The sequence below is a fragment of the Amphibalanus amphitrite genome, unplaced genomic scaffold, assembly GCF_019059575.1.
Source record: "Amphibalanus amphitrite isolate SeventyFive unplaced genomic scaffold, NRLGWU_Aamphi_draft 000250F_arrow, whole genome shotgun sequence".
NCBI classification, from domain to species: Eukaryota; Metazoa; Arthropoda; class Thecostraca; order Balanomorpha; family Balanidae; genus Amphibalanus; species Amphibalanus amphitrite.
This window is the reverse complement of record NW_024881745.1, coordinates 449,530-464,681: the sequence shown is the minus strand read 5'-3', so window position 1 is coordinate 464,681 and position 15,152 is coordinate 449,530. Positions and strand designations below refer to the sequence as shown.

Below are 15,152 nucleotides of genomic sequence, written 5' to 3'. Positions count from 1 at the left end.
GTCACCTGAAGGTCAGGTCAGTTAATTGACCTTTGGTGACCTCGGTTCACTTTTTCGAGTTTTACATGTTTCTAGGCCAGTTTTTTACGCTTTTTACGGGAGTTATTCGCGAAAAAGCCTTAGGCGGCGGGTTGCATCAATTCCCCCTGTGCCGGCGAGGGTTAAAATGGCAAAATCAAGGGGGCACGGTGCCCCGCTTCCCCACCCCCCTGTTCCGCCGCCTATCACAGCAATATCAGATCGCGTAGTTCGACAGGTTCAGCAATCACATGATAGAGTTCAGCGTCGTGTGTACAAAAGGTCGTGATTACGATAAGGGAAGCCAGCCTAACGGGCGGAAGGGTGCAGCGCAGCATGGTCAGAGGACACGATACCTACCGGGCGAGAAGTGCGACCTGCGTGTGGCCTCCACTGGACCGGTGGAAAAAGGTGGCTCAGTGCAAGAACCAGGCACTAACAGCAAAGAAGGTGAGTCTTTACACCGACTACCTAAGCATGGGCTCGGAGTCGGAACGTCATGGTCGCCGGTGCGGAGGGAATCTGGAACACGTGTAAACAGCTGAATCACCAAACCACAACTTTTTGCTGTAGCGATTTATGTGCAAGGGATGCAATCCAGTCGTTTGGTTGGGCAACTGATCTCAGCGTGGCATGGATGATGTAACTGATATCGTTTCATAATCATAGCCAACGCCTCTGTCAGGTCAAGTTAAAAAAGTTTTGGGTGTCGGGTCAACACACTAAAACCTGGTTAGTTACATGCACGCACGCTGAATGCATTTGACAAATATTATCTTGTTACAACAGGTTCAGCGCGATTACACCAGGAAGATCAAACGGTATTTCCATGAAATGAGGTCATCTCGAATTCGGCTGTCCCGCATTCAGAACAAGTGTCTGTATGGGGTGCTTCTTCTTCTCGGCTGTGCAGTACTGTTTCACCTGGTTGGATGGAGTTTGTGGAGAAGAAAGCTGTACCTCAGTTGGCAACTTATGCATCAATGTTCTTCAGAATACAGCGGAGAGGTACGAGACGAGTTTCCGTCATTCAGCGCTGGCGCCATGTGCTCCGAAAACCTTTTGGGTCACCCTCTGGCCGGCCGGCCCTGTCCCGACCCACCGATCGACGCTGTTTACACGTGGGTAAACGGCTCTGACCCGGAGTTCCAGCGGCAGCTGGAGGTCACAAAGAGGCAGCTCGGCATACAGCCATCGCCCGTGGCAGTGGCGGCCAACCGGTTCGCCGAGAGCGACGAGCTACGCCTCTCGCTGCGTGCGCTGGAGCTGCATGCACCCTGGGTGCGGCGAGTGTTCGTCGTCACCAACGGTCAGGTGCCCGCCTGGCTGGACCTGAACAACCCGCGCATCACCGTCGTCACGCATGCGGAGATCTTCCCCGACAAGTCGCACCAGCCCACCTTCTCCAGCCCGGCGATTGAGTCGCATGTGCACCGGATCGAGGGCCTCTCAGAGCGATTTCTCTACCTCAACGACGACTTTCTGATCACGCAGCCCGTGTGGCCGGAGGACTTTATCTCGTCGAGTGGCGAGTACACCATCTACATGGACTGGCCGATTGGGGGCGGCCCACCGGGGGACCCGTTCTACGGCAGTCTGCAGAGCACAGACCGCATGCTGGAGCAGCGGTATGGCGCCGCTAAACGCCGCTACATGGCGCACGTGCCGATGCTGATGGAGCGCCGCCTTCTGCGAGAGCTGCACGAACTATTCCCCGCCGAGTACGCCACCACATCGGCAGGCCGTGTACGCCAGCCGACAGACATCCAGTTCCAGATGGCCTACAGCTACTTCATCACCTCTGAGCGGCGTGCAGTGCCCGCGGAGCAGCTCTTTGAGGAGCTGGACATCGACAGATCGGGGTACTGGTCAGTCGACGAGATCCGCACGACACTACCGTGGGCGAGGCCGTTGCCGCTGCCGCCAGACGTGGTGAATAGCGTCATCTCCACCTTGCAGGACTGCAGCGGCAAAAACAGCTCCGTCTTCAGCCGCGAGCTGGTGCTCGGCTGCGCGCCGGCGACACACCAGCTGCGTCAATTGGTGGGCACCCGGCCACGCTTCCGGTACCGCCTGGGTCCGCGAGAGCACTGGAGGATGACTACCCTCCGTCCGGACCCGTACGTCGCCGCCGGCGACCTGTGCAAGGCGGTGCGCGACCCTCCCCGCTTTTCGGCGTTCAATAACGAGTTCAGCGGGATCGACGGGAGCTCGGCGCTGGAGGTGTCTCGCGAACTGCAGTATATCCTGCGGGCGCTGTTCAACAAGCCGTCTCAATTTGAGAAGAACAGCTCGTAAGTGTTTTTTTTTCTAACTGGTTTGGCTCCAAGTAGCTTTTTCGACTCAAAACGCGTTTTAGGCAGCGAAAAAGGCAAAAAATTGAACCTGTGAAAATCAAACGTCGCCATAATTTTGGCATGTTAATTATTTCCGATAAACTTCATAGGTATGTGCATTTTGGAACCACAGAGGTTATGCCATGTTGTCGAGCTTGCATTGAAATGTGTAGAGATGTGACCCGCTTCCTCGATTCTGACCGCGGAAAACGAAGCTTTCTAAATTTCGTTGGCAGTTTGTGCCATCGTATGGACATGGGTACCAGTTCCCACGAGTGACGTTATCATTATGCCCATTTTTGGAAGCACGATTTAATAGCTTCTTACCGAGAACAATTTGAATAAATATTTTAGCGGTAAGTAATTACTGGCCAAACGCTGAAGTTGTCAAAACTCACGTGAAAGCTTTGATTATGAACTTGGAGCCAAACCGGTTAGAACAAAACGAACTATAGTCCCAGCCGGAAACCCTGATCCTTGCCCTGATCATACATTTATGTTAACCCGGCAGTTGCTGGGGTATTTCGCCACCCACCGTTTGCTAGGGGGGGGGGGGGGGCGTTAAACGCCCCCAGCCGAGACGCTTCAGATGAGTACTTTAAAGTTGAATTTTGAGGTCACAGGTCGGGTCAAGGTCAGGTCAAACACCTCAAAATCGGGTTTTCAGTAGCATGGACTTCAGGACTTCGCAATGGGCGCCTCTCGTCATAAACTCTGTCAAAACGGTGCACAATCCATCATATAAGGCCTACAAGAGTGTCAGCTCCATGTAGGGGTCAGTCAAACATAGGTCAGGGTCAAGGTCAGGTCAACCGGGTAGGCACATATCACCGAAAATCAAAACTGATATTCGCAGCCTGTGACACATGGTGTACGGGTAATTTGGGGCGTAGAACACGATGGTCACATTCATTTTATCATATGTGTACGTGTTTGGCTCAAAAAGCTCAATTTAAGAAATGCATGTATCATGGTTGTGAAGTAGTCACGAGAAATTGCCAAGATTCAGTTCAAGATTTTGGAAAATGCGGAACGATAGGTAATCAATAATCGATGATAGCCATTTGATTGTTCATGGTATTGGCAGTATAATAGCGTTTACGGCATGTCTGTATGTCTATTCTGTGATTTTATATGATTTTTTAAACATATGCCGTTTTTTGTCGAAAACGCAGAATTTATGACGTCACTAAAACCTCGATATCCTAAAAAAAATTCCGACCGATTTTTTTTTAAACTTTGTTACAATAAACTTCAAGCAATTCCCTACAGGTACCCAAAATTTGGCGCGTCTGCGCCGTTTTTATGCTATGGCCCGGCGAAAAAAGTGGGGGCGTTTAACGCCCCCCCCCCCCCCAGCAACTCGCGGGTTAAGTGTTAACACCAGCTAGAGGATTATTGGGACATTTGTTATGCATACACGCAAATCTAACGCCCTTTCAGCATTTATCCTACGCAGCGAAAAATCTGAAAGTATTTTTTATGCTTTTTTAAGGTTTGCAGACAGCCGCACGTAACGGCACCTGCCGGGAGCAGTTGTCGCGTGGCAGTTAATCGCGATTTGAATCATCGAATAAATAGTTGGTTTAGTGTATTATTGCTTGTTTTGAGGTGATGTTGCGGTCACTGGCGGATCCAGGCTTGCGTTTTTTTTTGGGGGGGGGGGGGCAACTCATGCAGGAGCCAAACCTAGGGTAACCCCAAATCCTGTTTTCTCATCGGATTTAGGCCACTTATTTTTCGTCACAGCCCTGACACTATGAATATTTTTTTTTTAACTAAAAATAAAAATCTATAAATGGTAGCCCACCCGACCCATGCCTTTATATTACTTTGTAAACACTTACCATTGCTTTTGTCGACCAGTTAACCCGCTTCGAGTCAGTGCTTGGGTCCCAATTTGCGGGCCGGGAGGTGGTAAAACACCCCCTGACTAACTCGGCTCCTGGGCCACGCACTGATTGAACTATGTTTCATTATCGCTTGGGGGAGGGGGCAAACGGGCCACTTTAGGCCTCTGGGAAGGGGCATAGCCCTAAATGCCCCCTCCCTGGATCCGCCAGTGTAAGAGACCATTGGAGCTGCAGTTGGGTACCTCAGACGTCAGGGTACGCCCTCAGATGTATAGGACTCGCATGGAGACCTCTTATGCTATAGTGGACTGAAAGGACCCAAAGGGGCCTGTCTAGTAGGGCTCCCGGAGATAGACGTGGGACCTCAGGAGCCCGCCAGAGCCCCCAATGAGGGATAAGTGAGGGATACCAAGTGCCTGCAATTTCATATTGCATAAGCCATAACGCCTTTACAAATCAATATATTATGTATCAGTGGCAGATCAAAGGGGGGCCACATGGCTCATGACCCCGCTTGGTGCCCGGGGGCACCACAGGCCTGTCAGGGGCACCACCGGCCTAACAGGGGCACCACCAGGCCGCCAGGGGCACCACAGGCCTAGCAAGGGCACCACGGGCCTGTGAGAGAGAGAGAGAGAGAGAGAGAGAGAGAGAGAGAGAGAGAGAGAGAGAGAGAGAGAGAGAGAGAGAGAGAGAGAGAGAGAGAGAGAGAGAGAGAGGGAGAGAGAGAAAAAAAATTATTGGATCTTTGTACACAAATTTAAAGATAACATACACGATTGGCGTAAAAGCGCCCGAAGCGCTCAATACGAGACGCCGTTCGAGAAAAAGTTTTGTACAGCATCTAAAACACTCTTGTAGGGGCCCCACAGGCTTGTCAGGGGCACCCCAGGTCTGTCTGGGACACCAGACACCTGCCAGGGGCGCCGCCGGCCTCGCAGGGGCACCATGGGCCTGTCAGGGGCACCAGAGGCCTAGCAGGGGTACCACATGCCTTACAGGGGCACCACCGGCCTTGCAGGGGCACCTTGGGCCTGTCAGGGGCACCACAGTCCTGTCAGGGCCCAGGGGCACCAGCGGCCTAGCAGGGGCACCACAGGCCTGCCAGGGGCACCACCGGTCTAGCAGGGGCACCACCGGCCTCGCAGGCATCACGGCATCACGCAGGGGCACCTTGGGCCTGTCGGGGGCATCACGGGCCTGTTGGGGGCACTTTAGGCTTGTCAGGGGTACCACAGTCCTGTCAGGTCCCAGGGGCATCAGCAGCCTAGCAGGGGAACCCTAGGCCCGCCAGAGGCACCACAGGCCTGCCAGGGTCCAGGGGCACCACAGGCCTAGTAAGGGCACCACGGGCCTGTCAGGGGCACCTCAGGCTCCCGTGCCCCCCCCCCCCCCGGATCCGCCAGTGATGCCACACCACGCGAAACACCGCCAACTACCAGTTACCGCGCCATAAACACGTGACAACAACAGTCTTTTTTTTTAAAGGTCGACTCCACTCGCGCAGCTTTTGACTGACCCTCACTGCTACCATATTGCTTCCATATTATGCTGTGGAAAGCGTTACTTCACCAAGTGGCTAAAAACCTCCATCAAGGCATATTTTCTTAGCATTTTTTTTACGTTTTTTTTTGGGGGGGGCAAACAGGCCACTTTAGGCCTTTGGGGGGGCATGGCCCCCGTGGCCCCCCCCCCCCCTGGACCCGCCAGTGGTTGCGGTAAATGGCGTAGCGCCAATCCGCAGCTGGAACAAAATCGTGAGTTCAGAGTTGCTGGATGGGGAGAACCAACGGTAAACCGACCTATGCGCCACTTCTTCATTGTTCAGCAAGACCGTGTCAGGTAAGGCCGTTGAAATGATGATGAATGATAGTAATAGGGGGAGACCCGGAGGCCGGAAGGTATGGGCCGGTTTTGTGAAATGATAGGTACAGCCCACCGCTAAAGTAATGTAGGGTTTTACCAATCTCAACGGTTGGCTTTGACTGGCGATTGTTTAATGCGGAGTGATCGAAAAGAAGATGTCAATGGCTAAAGTTGCAGCTGCAAGGGTGACGATACATATAAGCTACATTCAAAGTTTCATTGTAGTCTGGCTAATCGTTCCTAACCCGCGACCGCCTGGGGGGGGAGGGGTCGGTATGGGGGGGGGTCGCCTGGGGGTAATGGGTATGTTCTGCTTCAGAAGCAGAACATACCCATGACTGAAACCCCACATTACTTCTGCTGTGGACTGTACCTAATTTTCTTCCATGCGACAATGGCCAGGCGGCTGACTAGGCGCGGCCATAGCGCGGGACGCGACGCCAGCGCTACCTATCGGTAACACCAGAGAACTAAGGTCAGCGAGTGCACGGATTTTGATGGGTAATACACCTTTTTGCGTTGTTCGATGGCCTATCAGCAAAACCCATTCGTCCGATCAGCACATAGGTGGCGCCAGTGAGAGGCATTCCGGCAAAACCTTCAGCATATGGGCAAAACGGAATGCTGATCCCACTCCACAGTCCACAGTTCGTCAGTTGGTAGAACATTCGCTATTCGCCATAACTGATTGAATTCCGGCAAAACCTTTGACGATTTGGATAAATGCTTCGTCATTCAGTAATATCCCTTTGTCGTTCGCCAAAAAATCCCCATGCTAATTTCGGCATTCATCATAACATTTCGTCAAAACTAAAAACAGATCGCCCCTTTACAGAAAATATAAATATGACCACGTTTATACAGTGCAGTGCGAGGCATAGGTGGGCGAAACTCGTAAGTCATTTATCCATATAGAAATCGGTAGCGTTCATGAGCGCCATAGGTACAATGTAGATGGACGTAGCTGGCATGTTATCGGCTGGTTGAACAATGAACAGGCAACAGAGCGTTTGATAAGTCAATCCCGCCTCAAACCAGGGGGGCGACACGGCTATTCGCGCAATGTATTAATTTATGGGCCGCGCGGGGCCTCGCGATGACGCGGCTGGAGGCAACTGCTCAGCGCGCTAGGATACTTCTGGCGGGGCGGGGCGCTGAACGGTGTGCAATGAATGGGTTATGGTCGGGCCGACAGAGATGAGGTATTGAATTTGAATTGACATCAGCAATCGGGTGGGGAAGGAGAACGTTCCTAATCGAGCTTGGGTTGGGGAAAGCCGAAAATATCGCGATCGGCTCATAGCTCAGACAGGGCCGGGTGCCGTACCATGTGTTATACAGGGTGATCCAAAAAAAATGGAACCCCTAACTTAAAATATCTGTAAGTCCGAACATTTTCATTTTATTGACAAATTGCAAACACCATTAGAAAGAGCGTTCAATTCTCTATAAAACCAAATGGATTGAACTTAAATATTACTAGGAATATTACCCTAGTTATATGCCTATAAATTTGTGTCACGAAACTCAGTGAAACGGTTTTGAACATTATGCGCAAATCGCGCAAATCAGTGATTTGCGGTTTGCTGTTCTGACCGTTCTGACCATGTCGCATGTTGAAGGTTCATGAATAAAAATAGCTCATTCACGTGCTATTGTAGTGAATTTAAATTTCAACAGAAGCAAAAAAATAAGGTCATTCGGGGCGTCATTCGGTGTTGAACCCTTGGTTGAACCACCATGAGACCAACGGCTGAACACAGGTGTCTGATAAAACTTCTTAGCATAGGTGGAGAATTGTGACCAGCTGGGGGTGCTCGGGCGCAGCAAATCCGCCGCCGCCTAGCGGTGACCTTGACCCACGCCGCCCGGCCGCGGCTCCAAAGCCAAGCCGGCGTGGAATTGGGAGAGCTCGAGCACCCCCAGTCCAGCACAATTCTCCACCCGTGCTTCTTAGACAAGAGAAGAAGTGGGGCGCCAAGAGAATTTTAAGAGAGTTCCCTTCTAAAGGCTGGAGTTTAACGACGGTGAATAATATCATAAGGAAAGTTGATCAGTATGGCACAGCGAAGAGGAAACTCGGCAGCGGAAGGCCGAAAAGCGCAAGAACCGCCAAGAACATTCAGGACACTGAAGAACTGGTTCTCAGTCAAGAGGCCACACCTGGGTCGCATCTCTCCCAACGTGAAATTGGGAGACAGCTTGGCGTCGCTCAAAGTTCTGTGAACAGAATTGTGCGAAACGACCTTCATCTGCACTGCTTCAAGAAGTTCCGTGTCGAAGAACTTAAGCCGGGTGAGAAGCAGAGAAGAGAGGAGAGGGCGGCACACTGAGAAAACAGTGTCCCGATTTTCGGGCTCAGAGACCAGTTTTCGGGCTAATGTACCATATTCAAAACAGACAGCACATTTCGAGAATACTTTCTGAGCTAGCGCCACATGGGCTCATACGATCCCTTAAATCGGTATCATTGATCGCAGAAACAGAGCTCAGTCAGTACCCATTATCGGTGTCAAGCTCTAAAACTAGTCTCACTATGATACCAGTTTTCAGCCTGATCCCCATTTTCGAGCTCACCTGATTCCAGTTTGAGGGCTCAAATTGTGTGGTGAAGCCAATATTAGGGCTCACGTCATCGCTTTTCGGGGCTTTGGTAAAAGCTGGATTGCGTCAGCTGGCTGGCCAGCTGGCGACGCACGAAAGGTATTTAATTTTAGATATACCTAAGCGCGGTAGTAGGATGGACATAAATATTTCAAATGGCTTTAAATGAAAAATTGATTGGTAAATATTCATTCTTTTATATCTAGCATTGATATGTAAGAAGCTCTGCTAGCGCCACCATACGGCGCCAGCTGGCAAAAAATCCAGTTAATACCAGAGCCCGCTTTTCGTCCGATGCAGCCCCTCCTCCCCCCCTCCCCCGTGTCCAGCAGCTGCGAATAAGACGAAGCCGCGGACAAACTTTTTTTTTGCTCGGCCAGCCTAGCGCCAGTCTCGAGCGGTGGGACAGTTAACCGGCAATTTTGGCCGGGATGCAAAAGTTACGTTAAACCGGTTTATGTTAACCCGGGAGCAAATAACAACGTGGGAGCCTATCTTAGGTGTGGCAAAGCTAACGAATTACTTACTTGTTGCCGAGGTGCCCAAAGAAGGTACTGGAACCGAAAACACAACATTGGTTCATGTATTTATTAACATTCATACACACAGTCATACTTGTGCAAGGTGTCAGTGTTCGGTTGTGGGGTGTAATAGCCAGGGAAAAAGTTCTATGAACTGAAAAACCCGGCGCCTATTACTTCGCAACATGGTTGTGTATTCAACATGAACTGCAAGGAGTGCAGACGACATTGCCTGTGCTAACTTAACGTCTCACGGGCAGCGCCGCGCTCTGACACCTTGGTCCCAGAAGCGGCGGCGTTTCTGACCGCAAATCGCCGGAGAGCCGGTCGACGCCGTTGAGGGGACTGAGCAGGCCGCTGCCAGCTCCACCTTCACGTCCGCGCGGCGCAGCTCGGTGTGCGGCGGCGGCTCATCGCGCGGGCCGCACCCGTCCGTCCGCTGCACGAGCCGCTTTTCGATCCGACAGCGCAACACTGGCACGCCATTGTGCTGGCTGAGCGGCGGCAGCGGCACGTAGGCAACAAAACAGTAGAAATCGATGGGCCTGGATCGGCGTTGCCAGCAACGCCGGCAGCGGCGCGGCGGGAGGCGCCAGTGCCGCCGTCGGGGACGTGTGCCCTTCGCTGCGCTCATTCGAGTTGGCCGGCCGGCCGCGCGGCGTAGTCCTTTTGACACGGTGCGAGAAGAGCCGGATGAAGGTGGACTTTTTATTGGCGTTGCTGGTGCTCACGCCGCCGGCGTCCAGTTTGGGCGGCAAGTCCGAGTACCAGGAGTCGGACAAGCCCCGCGCGAACGCCGCCAGCCGGTCGTCGTCACTGCTGGCGGCGGCCCGCCGACGGCGCTGCCTCAGAATCGGACGAGTCGGTGGTACTGAGCACCTCGCGGGACGGGTAGCTGGGAGTGGGCCGGCCGCGGCCCCTGCCAGGCCGCGCCACCTTCACCGGCGCAGCCGCCTTCAAACTGCCCTTGCTGGGCGGCGGGTTGGTCGGCGGAGGCGGCAGCGGTGCCTCGACGTCAGTCCGAGTCGCTGTCACTGGGCGGCCGCCGCGGAGACGGCTTCTGTTTGACCCGCAGCCGGCCTGGGCCGGCTCGGCGCCCTCGGCCGGCGGCGCGCGCCGTTTCGAGCGTTTCACCTTTTCACTGTTACTCTCGCCTGGTCCTCAGCGTCGAGCGGCTCGGCGCTGTTCGGTTTCATGTGGCCCATGCTGCTGGGAAACTCGGGTGGGGACAGCTTTCTGACTGGAGTGCCGTCGAAGATGGAGGAGACGGGGGTGCTCGCAGAGTCCTTGCCCAATGCCCATGATAGAGCCGAGGCTCCACTGGACGCCCAGCTTAATCGGGCTATCGCCGCCCTCCTTCTATGGTGGATTCTTCGGCCCCCTACAGCCACTAGGGCCATCATATACTCCCAGATGGCGGCACCTAGGGGATGAGGGGGGGGGGTGTCTGGGCCACTTGTCCACCTCGTGGCGTCGCCAGCGACGCCTGCGAGTCGGAGCAAATGATTATGGGGTCTTCCTCGAAGGACGGGTGCTTCAGGAGATGTTGCTTTGCCGTTTTGGGCGCCACCATCTCAGATCGGTAAATGGAGCAAATCCTCCCCGCCGCCTCCCGCAGTACCAATGTTGTACTGTCTGGGTGCTCGGTGAGGACCCCAGCGCCGCCTTCCCATTACTCCCCCGGTCGCAGACCCGTCGACCCAGGCCCACGTCGCACGCTGGGGGAGCGCTCCCAGTCACGCCTCCGCAGCACTCCTCCTCGCTGTCGCGGACGCCCCGATCGGCAGCAGGTCCAGGTGGACCGTGACGCCGTCTGTTGGCGTCTACGGGGGCAGTCTCGTGGATAAGCGCGCCTCGGCGGGCAGCGCCACTCCAGTGGTCCCACACCGCTCCCCGCGCTCTCTCCAGCCGGTCACTGACTTCAGTCACGGTTGGGGGGGGGGCTTCCGCCACGACGCGGCGGGTCCTCCGACGGGAGGGAGAGCGCCTTCGCCAGTAGGCGCGATGCCAGCGCATCCCTCCTCATCTCTCCATCGGCACGACGCCCGCCTCGGCCCTCACGGCGAGTCTTGGAGCATGGAAATCGGGCAGCCAGTGATGACTCATGCCACCATCAGCATCTCCGCCTCCAGGACGCCAAGATGTGTGGCCGCAGCCGCAGGCAGCCACGCCGACCCCGCTGCCCGCATGCCCAAGTAGTCTCGAATCGCTGACACCTCTCCTGAAACAAGAGTGGTGTCGTAAACTTAAACCCCTTGCTGGAGCCCGCCAGCCGCGACAACACCGCCACACCAATTTTTGTGACCCCGGAACTTCCGTCCCGAGCCTTATTTCACGGCACGATGCTACAGTGCGCTACACGTATTGTGGTATTCAGCTTCCATGGAAACATCAACTAATTTGGACGCTCAAACATGGAAGTCAGGAGTGGTTAAGGCCCAGAGCGTTCTGTCTGGTTTATAAAACCTTGGCCAGCAGATGTAAACGTGCTTTTTGTATAAGTGGCTTAATTTTGACGCAAAAGGGCACTAACCTTCGGCGCAAATAATGCAGAAATTTCAGCGCAAATTGCAAAATAGCTTGCGCCGAACTTCGGCGCATGACGGCTTCACGGGCGTCCGGCGTACCATATGGATGTTTTCCAGTTTGGGCTGCAGGTTTTAGCTCTAGGTTTTAGACTGTAGGTTTTGGGTTGGGTTGGGCTGGGCTGGGCTGGGCTGGGTTGGGCTGGGCTGGGCTGGTTGGGGTGGTTGGGTTGGGTTGGATTAGGTTGGGTAAGTTTAGGTTAGTTTAGTTTAGGATAGATATGAATACCTATTTTTTGTAAGTTGAATTATTTTTTTCATTTTGTAGCATCATATGCCTTCCATCTTTGAACTGCCATATTCAAGCACCAGAATAAGTATGGACTTGAACCTTTTCCAGTCTGGATGCCTGTATGGAAGTTGTGCAAAATCATGCAGTTGAAGGTATTGTAACCACAAATAAGAGCTCATGACTCAAGTCTCAACTTGTCCATAATTGGTTATCTTGATGTATACTTGTAGACCCTTCCTCTTACTTGGCACACAGGCATGGTGTCACAGTGTTCTAAAATTGGATTTCAATTGGGTGTCCCAATAAAAAAAAATCTGAAGACAAAATGAGATAGATTTAGTCTTTCCGCAAAACTGCATAATGCCATTTTTACCTCAGATTTTGTCAGAACCTTCACAGGATCTGAAATGAAATGATGTAGAGTAGATGCATCAACTGTCAAGTCATGCGTAACCTGGCAGCTGGCTGTTGAATCAAACTTTTGACATATTTTTTTAGCAAAGATGAAATAAAGCCACTTGTCATATTTTTAGGATGAAAACATTTTCCCCATCATGTGTGGTTATTCACCTAAAATTCTGAAACATGGAACACTGTCATACCAGCATTCCATCATGTCAACCAGCATTCCGCAGCATGTTAGCAGAAGCAGCAGCATGTTATAAGTATATGAAAGATCCAAATAGGTTGTAGGTTGGTAGGTATTGGTACTAAGTTTAACTTAATAGTTTAGTAGGCAAGGTTAGGATTAATTTTAGTTGAGCATCAAGATAACCATTACGAACAAGTAACAAAATCCTTACCTACCCTTGAAAGCATTGCTTCAATCACATCATCACGAAGAACCAGACAAAATTTTTGCACATTCTTACACTATTTGACATCCTGAATCCAGATATGATGCTTTCATGTGGCGGAAATACAAGAAAAACGAATAATCAAACCCGTGCGTATTCGTATCAACGGCGCCACAATTGTAGATCAGACCTTTTCTGAACAAATGCCACCACAATTTTAATTGATAAGGGATTAAAATGGCATGAGCATCAACATCTTGATTTTTTCTAAAAGATAGCGATAACTGATAACTAATAACTTACCATTCATTTTGAAATCACGGCGGTAGGTACACCAACACATGGCACTGAAAACAGCAAAAGACGGAATGGCGGAATGTCGTATGGAGCCCTAAAACGCAGCTCGAATTGAGCCCGAAAAGGAAGACGAACTGATGCCGCTTTCGGGGCTAATGTACTTTGAGCCCGAAAAGGGCGCCTAACTGATCCCGATTTTAAAATCATACAGATTTGAGCCCTGTTTTGGCACTCATATGAGCCCTTATTCAAAAATGTTCTCAAAGTGTTTTCTGAGTGCAGAGCTCCTGAGACGCTACCCGGACGCTTCCTCCCTGCGACGTGTGTGGTTCTCCGACGAGAGTATTTTCACCCTCAACAAGCGTGTGAACACACAAAATGACCGAGTGTACGGAAGACAGCCAGGGACAAGACGCAGAGATGTCACACCGGAAAGGATCCAGGTTTCTTCGAGGTCCCAAGGGGATCGAGTCATGGTTGGAGGCTGCGTCAGCGCGATGGGAAAAACCAGCCTGGTCTTCATCGACTCAAGTGTCCGCCTGAATCAGAACACCTATCGAGAGATCCTGGAGCAGCACTACTTTCCGGACATTAGGACGGTTTGCGGCTCCAACTGGACGTTCCAGCAGGATGGTGCTCCGTGCCACACGGCCCACTCAGTGGTCGACTTTCTGGAACAGGCCTGCCCGGCCTTCATCGAGCCAGATGCCTGTCCACCTAAGAGTCCTGACCTCAACCCTTTGGACTTCTTCGTGTGGAGCGAACTGGAGCGAATGGTGTACAGAGGTCAGAGGATCAGCACCATCGATGAGCTGAAGGAAAGGCTGACGGCCTGCTGGGATCAGTTGTCCCAGAGACTGCTGGCCCGCGCAGTCGGAGCCGTCCCCAAGCGACTGCAGGCCTGCGTGACGGCCCACGGAGCTCGGTTTGAGCACATGCTGGGATGAGCAGCGGAAGATAGGAGTTAGGACGCGTGTATCTGTCCTATTGAGTGTTTCTGTGTAGACTTTTATGCAATAAAATTGAATTTGGATGTGGTGTTATTCGCAAAAAAAAAGAGATGGAATGCTAACGGATTTCAGTGCGTTGTTAACATTTGGCGATTTCGTTTCACTCAGTTTTCTGACGCTCATTCCAAAAGCTAATAGTGCGTCAATGCTTTACAACATACATGCACCAATTTGACGTGATTTTATAGAGAATTTAATGCTCTTTCTTATGGTGTTTGGAATTTGTCAATAAAGTGAAGACTTTTGGACTTATAGACATTTTAAGCTAGGGGTTCCAAATTTTTTGGATCACCCTTACATATTTAGGCGGGCAGACAGAGATGAGTTATTGGATTTAAATTCACCTTACCATCGGTTTCTGGTGGGGTTTGAAAATGGTTTTAGTCAAGCTCGGAGTGGGGCAACCCACTGGCGGATCCAGGGGAAGGCATTTGGGGCAAATGTCTTCCCCCACATTGGCAGCGCCCGAAATCGCTTTTCGAGAATCAAAGAAAACTTCAGAACTTTTCTGAGGAAATGTTGGTTAATCACACTGCACAGTGCGCACTGCGCAAGGAATCGAAATCAGAGTTTTTTTTTAATTAATTCCGAGAAACCTTTTTGGGGTAAGCCCCCGCAGTGTCCAAGACCGCTCCCTGGATCCGCCAGTTGTGAATAAGTCACGGTCGATACCGAGCTTCGGCGGGACCAGGCGCTGTATACGCACTCAAAACTTTTTTACTACCTCCTGGAGAGTTCATTTTCATCAAACCCGCAAGATAATAGTATATTCAGTCAGTATATTCAGTCAGCTGTTAGTCAGCTGGCCGTAAGAAGCTTTTTCGGGAGCTCTTCGTTTATGTTGGTTTATTTATGGTTTCTTGCTTCCCTGACTTGTAATTTTGGTTTGACATGTTTGACTAAGATCAGACAAGCACGGTGACAAGTTTTGAAGCGCTGGTATGCCGTAAGTACTGAACAACTTCAAGATTAACATTGTGAACTTTTTGGAGAGATAATAATTTTTGCTGCTTGCTCACTGACCGCAAAAAGC

General features: G+C 51.8%; 1 protein-coding gene across 1 annotated transcript; it reads left to right on the top strand.

The window, feature by feature from the left end:
• The first annotated feature begins 323 nt into the window (after positions 1–323).
• On the top strand, positions 324–2,937 carry LOC122386401 (N-acetylglucosamine-1-phosphotransferase subunits alpha/beta-like). The gene is made up of 2 exons (XM_043375571.1): positions 324–468; positions 808–2,937. Exons 1-2 carry the CDS (start codon positions 355–357, stop codon positions 2,314–2,316), a joined length of 1,623 nt encoding a protein of 540 aa, XP_043231506.1. The 5' UTR covers positions 324–354; the 3' UTR covers positions 2,317–2,937.
• The last annotated feature ends 12,215 nt before the right edge of the window (positions 2,938–15,152 follow it).

Coding starts and splice junctions, on each gene's coding strand:
- LOC122386401 (XM_043375571.1), top strand. CDS start 355: ATGGTCAGAGGACACGATACCTACCGGGCGAGAAGTGCGACCTGCGTG. Junction 469..807: donor AGGCACTAACAGCAAAGAAG/GTGAGTCTTTAC, acceptor TTGTTACAACAG/GTTCAGCGCGATTACACCAG.